Source organism: Notolepis coatsorum, assembly GCF_963971535.1.
Source record: "Notolepis coatsorum genome assembly, chromosome: 12".
Lineage (NCBI taxonomy): Eukaryota > Metazoa > Chordata > Actinopteri > Aulopiformes > Paralepididae > Notolepis > Notolepis coatsorum.
In genome coordinates this window covers 1,115,795-1,125,412 of record NC_140176.1, presented here as the reverse complement: position 1 = coordinate 1,125,412, position 9,618 = coordinate 1,115,795, and the positions used below count along the sequence as shown (strand labels likewise).

The 9,618-nt window shown below is 45.4% G+C and overlaps 1 protein-coding gene across 1 annotated transcript; it reads right to left on the bottom strand.

The window, feature by feature from the left end:
* Nucleotides 1-2,142: 2,142 nt before the first annotated feature.
* On the bottom strand, nt 2,143-5,229 carry LOC311238408 (tubulin beta-4 chain-like). Its single transcript, XM_084326462.1, has 4 exons — nt 5,153-5,229; nt 4,799-4,907; nt 4,579-4,689; nt 2,143-3,313 (listed from the first exon to the last, which is right to left on the bottom strand). Exons 1-4 carry the CDS (start codon nt 5,207-5,209, stop codon nt 2,259-2,261), a joined length of 1,332 nt encoding a protein of 443 aa, XP_084182588.1. The 5' UTR covers nt 5,210-5,229; the 3' UTR covers nt 2,143-2,258.
* Nucleotides 5,230-9,618: the final 4,389 nt, after the last annotated feature.

The following is a 9,618-nucleotide window of genomic DNA, read 5'->3' as shown; positions in this document are numbered from 1 at the left end:
TGGAGGGGGGGGGGGGGGGGGGGTGAGGGTGGTAATGGCGGGGGGGGGGGGGGGCATTGGGTCCTTCAAAAACAGTGAGTTGTGGAATGAGGGCGGAGCGGCTTATTAATAGTTAACCCTTTCACTGTGACAATACAGAAGGTTAGCCCTTTCACTGCCACACGACTAAGGGTTAACCCTTTCACAACCACACTACAGAAGGTTAACCCTTTCACTACCACACTGCAGACGGTTAACCGTTTTCTGTAGTGTGGTAGTGAAAGGGTTAACCTTCTGTATTGTCACAGTGAAAGGGTTCATCTGAATGGCGGGCGAGAATGTGTCCGTGACGCCAGCGTTCCAGAGCTGCTGCCTATAGGACGATGGGTCTAACGGGCGGCCGGGCCTTCGAATGCATGGCCGCAAGGCGTTTCCACCATTCATAGTCCTGCAGCATCCGTGCATACCTCACATTTTTATGTAGATTAGTTCTGCGAGAGCGAATAGCAGATATTAGCCCTTTTACTGCCACACGACAGAAGGTTAACCCTTTACTATCTATCACACAACCGACGGTCACCGTAAAGTGTAAAGGGTTAACCGGCTGTCGTGTGGCAGTGAAAGGGTTAACCGGTGTATTGTCGCGCTGAAAGTGTTAACCGTTTTGGTAGCGCGGCAGTGAAAGGGTTAAAGCTCTCTGGGCTGAATGAATAGTGGTTCAACAAAACAAAGACACTATAGCTTGCATGTCATTACAGCGCATAGGCTCCATGTTCAATATATGCTCATAATATCTAGGTCACACATACAGCACACGCTGTGCAATGTAAAACACACAAGGGCCTCCCCCGTTGAGCTCTGTGACTGGGTGTCAGAGAGAGGATATGTCAGTAATATGACCAGCTAGCTACCTGTCTATTATCTTTCATCAGTGCTTTCAGCCGTTGTTGACCCAGTGTGCTCTTAAATTTGTCTCATACATTTTCTGTCAGCTATTGATATTAGCAAATAGGACTCCCTAAAAACTTGGTATCTCATCTGCAGTGGTGGAGGAAGTACCACTATTTTAAGTATTAGAATAAATACCCAGATAAAAATGGTACTAAAGTCCTCCATTGAAAATTCTACATAAGTAAAGGTTGAGACGTTTGTGACATTGAAGTATCAAAAGTAAAAGTCCATGTAATATATAATTTGTGTATTCAGTGGTCTGAAGCATTCATTCTTCATCCATCGACTTGTAAAGGTTGTGTTAAAGTGTCACATGGTCGTTATGCTGGCTGATTATTTGACTAGCTTCAAATTTTGCCTTGTTTTCTATGCAAAGTAACTAGTGACCGATGGGTTTGGATAAATAGAAAGGACAATATTTCCTTTGACAAAAGTACAAAGTTCCATAAAATGTAAATACTGAAGTAAAGCGCCTGGAAATTGTACTTAAGTACAGATGGGTTACTTTAGACCATCGCTTACAGTAAACGCACCCTACCTTAACCTCATTGGATACGGTGCATGACGCCCAAATAATTATTAGCAAACCCGACACAGGAAATAAATTCAGGTCCGCTTTAAGCTGAAAGTGTAGACTGGGCGATCAGAGCTGTGTGAGGAACATGTCACCTAGTCAAAGTCACATGACCATATGGCAGACCAGAGGAATACCCATATCAGATGATCATTTCATGCAATACATTTACTTTGTTTTGGTAAATTTGCCCTGATCTGGCCTTAGGGATACATTGCTACCGAGGGCAGATCTCAAAATGTGAAGTTAATGTTCTTTACTAGTCTTGTGACTTAACACCTAACAAAGTTGTCATTTAGCAGTGGTGGATTATTTGGCCATCAAGGGAAATAAGTGCACTAATGTGGTTCAAAAGCAAATCCCCCACGTTATGAATCATACAACTAGCACATGATTTGGCATTAGGTTGCCATGGACTGGATTCCTTTTGTGAAAAAGCACCATCTTCACACAAGCCGAGTATTATCACACTTCACTTGTCAAATGTCCTAATAAAATCATTGAGACCTTGCATTTCAGTCATTTGTCTCAAGAATCAGTGAATTGAAGAGCAGATAATCAATCACTAGTTTACACCAAGATTAAGCAAAAGGAACTTTATTATTACATGTAAAAAATTATAATAATTCTGGTAGCTGTAGTGGAACTCTTTTGAACTACTCAACAGACGAGAGAAGAGCCAGCAAAAAGGTGACAAAACATAAGGACAGACGATGGAAACACACAGCTTGGTAGAGGCACCATTACACCCAATTTAAGCTTCCTCCTCCTCTCCCTCCTCGAACTCTCCCTCCTCCGCGGTGGCGTCCTGGTACTGCTGGTACTCCGACACCAGGTCGTTCATGTTGCTCTCCGCCTCGGTGAACTCCATCTCATCCATGCCCTCTCCGGTGTACCAATGGAGGAAGGCCTTGCGCCGGAACATGGCGGTGAACTGCTCGGAGATGCGCTTGAACAGCTCCTGGATGGCCGTGCTGTTGCCGATGAAGGTGGCCGCCATCTTGAGGCCACGGGGAGGGATGTCGCAGACGGCGGTCTTCACGTTGTTGGGGATCCACTCAACGAAGTAGCTGCTGTTCTTATTCTGTATATTCAGCATCTGCTCGTCGACCTCCTTCATGGACATGCGGCCGCGGAAAATGGCCGCCACGGTGAGGTAGCGTCCGTGACGGGGGTCGCAGGCGGCCATCATGTTCTTGGCATCGAACATCTGCTGGGTGAGCTCTGGGACCGTCAGGGATCTGTACTGCTGGCTGCCCCTGGCGGTGAGCGGTGCGAACCCGGGCATGAAGAAGTGGAGGCGGGGGAACGGGACCATGTTGACTGCCAGCTTGCGCAGGTCGGCGTTGAGCTGTCCGGGGAACCTGAGGCAGGTGGTGACGCCGCTCATGGTGGCCGACACCAGGTGGTTGAGGTCGCCGTATGAGGGGGTTGTAAGTTTGAGGGTGCGGAAGCAAATGTCGTACAAGGCCTCGTTGTCAATGCAGAAGGTTTCGTCTGTGTTTTCTACAAGCTGGTGGACCGACAGCGTAGCATTGTAAGGCTCGACGACTGTGTCCGACACTTTGGGCGACGGCACCACGCTGAACGTGTTCATGATGCGGTCTGGATATTCTTCACGGATCTTGCTGATGAGCAGGGTGCCCATGCCGGAGCCTGTGCCGCCGCCCAGGGAGTGCGTGAGCTGGAAGCCCTGCAGGCAGTCGCAGCCCTCCGCCTCCTTCCTCACCACGTCCATCACAGAGTCCACCAGCTCCGCTCCTTCCGTGTAGTGGCCCTTCGCCCAGTTGTTACCGGCACCGCTCTGGCCTGCAAACAACACCAACACATCAGCATTAATCTCACAGGACCAGTGGTGGAACATAGTTTTACATTTACCAAGTAAAAAAAAGTAGAAATACCCAGATGAAAACCTCAGGTCTTAAAATTCACAATTCTACCTTGGTGAAAGAAAGTGATATTGAATAATCTTCGTTTTACGTCCATATTTCCCCACTACAGTGAAGTTGGACGGACGATGACTCCACGCCACTGGAGTCATTATTTTTAGTTTGTAGCTAGTTTTATACCTCGGATGCCCTTCCTTACAGGTAACCCCATTGTCGGTGAGGACCTAGCCATTGCGTATTCCTACACCCAAGGCAGTGCGGTCTTCTTTCAGGGTTCTCCCCTTAGCCTTTGCGTATCCCTATGCACACACACAAGGCAGTGCGGCCCCTGTATCCCTAGGTAGGGAGGCTAGAGAGGGTACCAACACTTGCCCAAGGTAGACTAGTGGAGGGAAGGAGTTGTCTTAATTCTCCATTCTAGTTCGGCTTCAGCTAGAACTAGCCACTGAATATAAAGTATTTCTTTATTAAGTATAAAAATGTAATGTGTATATATTCTAGTTTTTATGTGTGGTCCAGTTATGGTTGCTCCCATCAATGTCCTCCTGAAGTTTGACAAGACTTAAAATGTGAATCAGCTTCAGCTTCATCTACCCATGACACGTCTCGCATGAACAATTATATTTCTTCAAAGTAACTGATAAATATTTCCATTAAAATGTACAGTAGAAGTACAAAGTTCCCTCAAATTTACCTTGGTACAGTGCTTTTGAGTAAACACACTTTACACCATTGCACAGGACATGTGGCAACATTAAATGTAACATGTCTGGCTGTGTGACGTCAACTGTCAGCATGAACAGTACCAGGATAGCTTAGCACAATAGCTTAGAGTGACATTGCTTTTGGGATTTGGCACAAACTCATTTATTATTTACAAATTATACAATAAGGACGATGGCCATACAGCATTATTAAATATACACAACTATATTAAAACGACTAGCCACATAGTTACTAGGGAAACTACTATAACAAGTTGACCCTTGATGCCATAGATATCTATATGTTCTATATATGTTCTTGATGCTGCCGTCTGACGTCAGTTGGAACAGGAAGTGAAGAAGTCACCGACTGTTAAATCAAATTAAACCTGTAGCTACATCAGGCACAAACAATAGAGCGCCACTTAGTGGCCAACATGGCACTGCAACTAAATAACACAAATACAATTTCATTACCTACCGAACACAAAGTTGTCTGGTCTGAAGATCTGGCCGAAGGGTCCGGATCTCACCGAGTCCATAGTCCCTGGCTCTAGGTCGACAAGCACAGCACGGGGCACGTATTTACCACCTAGGGGAAAGAGAGGGGAGAGCAAGTCAGAAAAACACAACAGCAATTGAACTCGGCTAAATGGAATGTCATAATCATCCAATTAGGAATTCCCAAAATGAAAAGTTACCCGATGCTTCATTGTAGTAGACATCTATCCTCTCCAACTGCAGGTGACTGTCTCCGCAGTATGTGCCCGTTGGGTCAATGCCGTGTTCATCACTAATCACCTCCCAGAACTGAAAGAGATAAGTCATTGAATTAGGTTAACATTATAACACTTTCACTGCCGCACTACCAAACGGTTAACCCTTTCACTGCGACAATTCACAGAAGGTTAAGCAATAATATACGAGCAATAACAACGTATTATTCTTCCAAGCCCAATTGATTGAAAATTGATTGCAGAATGTACACAGCACAATACAGTTATTAAGGGGATGCAGACGAGAGAAAGACTTTTAAACACAGAATATTTACTAACCTTGGCTCCAATCTGGTTTCCACACTGACCGGCTTGGAGATGGACAATTTCCCTCATTTTGTCCGGAGGTAGAAGAACAAGTCTTATTATATCACAACAAGGAAGGGAAGACGAGTTGAGAATGCGCGAAACAGAGGAACTCCCCGTTTATATGTGACAACTGAACCCGCCCTCTGAAGGCCGGGCCACACGATACCGCATGGCCATTGGCTAATGGTCACGAAACTCGTTGATGGACACAATTGTAGACCAATATATTCTTCTAATGGATAATTACCATTGGCTTTCTTGTACTGTCAATCAGATTGATATCTAACACGTGTGATCCTCCCCACCCACCCGACATCATCATGTCCTACTTCCCCAAAGATTAGATATTATATACATACTTTAGATTATAAAACAATGGTACTTTTTAGCATAATACAAGAATATGATTGACAAAGAAATCCCTAGCCCTTGATATATATATATTTTTTAATTGTATATATTTAATTGTATTATTGTTTCTCTGTTATTATGTATTTTTCTATATTTTGTATATGCACCTAATCCATGGAGATATTGTGCCATGTTGTCAAAAAAGGTTCCTTTTTTATTTTTAGAGAGAACGAGGGGAGTAAAGAGAGAGAGAGGGGGGGAGAGAGGGAGTGGGAGAGAGAGAGAGGGGGGAGTAGAGAGGGGAGAGAGAGAGGGAGTGGGAGAGAGAGAGAAAGAGAGAGAGGGGGAGATAGAGACAGAGAGGGGGGAGAGAGAGAAGAGAATGGAGAGAGGGAGAGAGATAGAGGGAGGGAAAGAGAGAGAAGAGAAGGGAGAGCCCTTGAACTGGAGAGCCTGGACTGGTCAGAAGAGCTCAGTGGTACACTGGTTGAAGAAACGGCTTGGTTTCAAAACCAAATTTTCAACAATACTAAACGACATGGCCCCCCTAAGAACCACCAGGGTAAAAAAAAATCACGCTGAGCCGTGGATGCACTCCGAAATATTGGCCGCTATGAAAACCAGAGACAAAAAATGCTCTGAGTTTCGTAAAAGTCAGTCAAAGCTTACCAAAAGCACGAGCAGTGAACTCCAAGCCCACGTGACTGAACTCAAACTGGAAAAAAACAAACTAAGAAATGACGTAAACTCCATGGTCAAAACTGCAAAAAAGAATTTCATCAATGACAAAACTGAGGAAAACAAAAACAAACCATGTGAACTTTGGAAATTACTCTTGGTTGGTTGAAGTGGAGCTAGGTAGCCAGCAGGCTGCGTCGAGTAGCTTCATTAGTTAGCCAGCAACCAGTCAAGCTAACGTTAGCTGGCTCCAGCAGCTTGTTGATGTCGTCGGGAGCATTTAGCCTGCTGGATACCTAGCTCCACTTCAACCAGCATCGGGAGATCCAGCAGCTTGTCGATGTGCTAATAGCCTCAGCAACCTAACGTTAGCTGGCTCCAGCAGATCGACAAGCTGCTGGAGCCAGCTAACGTTAGCTTGACTGGTTGCTGGCTAACTAATGAAGCTACTCGTCCCGGGAGATAACGGCGCTGCCTGGCTGGTTGTTGGCTAACTAATGTAGCTACTCGTCCCGTGAGATAACAGCGCTGGTTGTTGGCTAACTAATGTAGCTACTCATCCCATGAGATAACGGCGCTGCCTGGCTGGTTGTTGGCTAACTAATGTAGCTACTCATCCCGTGAGATAACGGCGCTGCCTGGCTGGTTGTTGGCTAACTAATGTAGCTACTCGTCCCGTGAGATAACGGCGCTGCCTGGCTGGTTGTTGGCTAACTAATGTAGCTACTCATCCCGTGAGATAACGGCGCTGCCTGGCTGGTTGTTGGCTAACTAATGTAGCTACTCATCCCGTGAGATAACGGCGCTGCCTGGCTGGTTGTTGGCTAACTAATGTAGCTACTCATCCCGTGAGATAACGGCGCTGCCTGGCTGGTTGTTGGCTAACTAATGTAGCTAAATGTTGGCTAAATGCTCCGCGACGAGACAGTAGCTACTGTTAGCTGCCCTTCCGGATTAGCTTTGAGCTAACTATCTTTCCCGACCCAAAGTATTGTTTATAGTGCATTTCTTGCCACCTTATAGCATTTGTACATTTGTATGACAGTCTATAATGCTCCCGTTAGGTTTTTCCAGACGTTTTGGTAACTTTTCAGCCTCTCTCAGTCTCTGGAGCTTAACGGAGTTTCGAGTTTGGGATTCACCGTGTTGAATGGGGCGTCTGAACTAAGCGAGGACCTCATGCGCATGCGCGGCGAAGAATGCGGAAGCGCCCTTGCACTCTTCCGCTGTCATTAAGCAACACGCACCCCAGTCATCACACACATAATAAACCTCTCCATAAAGCAGGGACACATACCCAAAGACTTCAAAATTGCGAGAATAACACCCCTGCACAAAAAGGGCAGCAAATTAGACCCAAGCAACTACCGCCCTGTTTCTATCCTTACCTCCATCTCGAAAGTCATGGAAAAAATAGAATACGAACAGGTCGAAAAGTACCTTGCAGGAAAAAATCTAATCTACGAATTCCAATCTGGCTTCAGAACATCCCACTCCACTGACACATGCCTTCTCTATTTGAACAGCTACATCAAACAAGAGGTGGACGCAGGCAAATACTGTGGCATGGTTATGCTCAGGCACGTGCACACATAGAGCCCAAGGGGTGCTTGAGCACCTGCCTTTTTGAGCCTCATAAAAAAAAGTGCCCTTAAAAAAAGAAAAATCGTTACGCATATAGACTGCCCTTCCAACTGAAAAATGTCAGGATAGAGAGAGAGATGCCCCATATTCCATTGCAGTTTGCACGGCCTCCTCAGCGTGCCTCTCCGCGGAAGTATATATTTTATGCATAGCGTGGGTGGTGATGATGATGATAGAAACCGCTGTGGCCCATACAGTTGAATGCTGGTATTACACTCACTGAGGGAAACGAAGAAGTCAAGTCCGATGGGATTTTTCGGAATCTCAAATACAAATCGGGATTGGAATAAAAAATGCATTTATATTAAACAATACAGAATATACAGCACTTCTTGGGGTCTGTAGGGTAAGCACTTATTCCCTCCCCCCTGAACATTTATGGAGATGTATGGGCCTTTTAAGTCAGTGATAAAAGTGTCTTTCAAGGATAAGTGAGCTCCTGCACTGATTATTATAGTTCAATATTCAATATTTGATCACCAAAACCCCCAAAAAAACATAAAAAGCCCCCCCCCCCCCCCCCGCCAGGAAAAAGGGCCCTTAAAAGTCAGGCTTGTGCGCTACGCTCGCTCGGTTAAAACACACACAGGTATTGTAACTGAGGGGTTACAAAACCCTGACTGTATTAAAGATTGTGATAGATTAAACCACTGCTAGTTATGTACTTTAATTACTGGCCAGACAGTACATCAAATATAGATGGTGAACACCCATAAGAACACGGCATTGACAAAGAAATAGTATTTGAGGGTAATTTATTATTATTAGGCAACGTTAGGTTACAGAATGAGAATTAGGGTCGCGCTTGTATGGCGAAGAATATACGTAAAGTCAGTCAAGAGCATGAGTCACTAAGAATAGCAGGAATCCTACGATGGGTCTAAGTTGACACCACCTGTCGTATAGTAGCAACTATATAGGGCAACACTGGTACCGACTGGAGACAATGGGTTCCCTCCGGGGGTGTAAGGCCTGGAGGGTAGAGGAATGTTCGAATACTCAGTCTGATTCAATGAGGAATAAAGAGACTCCAGGTACAGGAGTCGGTCCTTGTAAATCCCTCGATCAGCAGCAAAGCAATAATTGTAATCCAGATGCTCGACAGCATTGATGACAGCTAGCCAGCCCCGTCCACGAGGCCGGCCCGAGTTGTAATCCTCACGAGGTTGAATCCCAAACGATAGTGGAAATCAACTATGCTCTTCTCCGGGTACCACGTTCCAAATCAATATAATCCAACCAGTAATGGTTCTGCAATCGCCGACGCCGGTTCTCCTGTGCACATGTCCAATGCTACACATGAACGAACTGTGGTTGCACGATATACAATAAATGAACGACTATTTACTTCACATTAGATTAAGTCGAACTCAACGTTACTTCATTAAACTCTGACACTTTTACCATTCTATTCGCACGCGGTTCTCAATGCTCTGTTAGACGCAAGGTTGCTCACTTCACTGTTACCGAACTTGTCACACTGCTTGCTTAGACGAACTTGATGAACTACTGCTGGGCGCACCTGCGCCAGCATATATACTTAAGTGATTATCTAGTTCCAAACCTAACCACTTTGGTCTGAATCAATCCACTGCCTCCGGGCATGTTCTGACATGCCCCAAACTCGCCCATTGCACCTGTCTGAGTGCGAGACTGCCTGGAGCCTAGGGCGCTATCCAATAAGGAGAGCGAATATTACTCTGGTTTGAACGTAGGTAAAGGGATATTCCGTATATATATATAAATAATATACAAAGTATATC

Bases quoted from the DNA above. Each gene is read 5' to 3' on its own strand.
- LOC311238408 (XM_084326462.1), bottom strand. From the start codon at position 5,209: ATGAGGGAAATTGTCCATCTCCAAGCCGGTCAGTGTGGAAACCAGATT. The intron at 4,690-4,798 runs GTAACTTTTCAT...TCTTTCCCCTAG, and splicing joins CTACTACAATGAAGCATCGG to GTGGTAAATACGTGCCCCGT. The intron at 3,314-4,578 runs GTAGGTAATGAA...TGTTGTTTGCAG, and splicing joins ACCAGACAACTTTGTGTTCG to GCCAGAGCGGTGCCGGTAAC.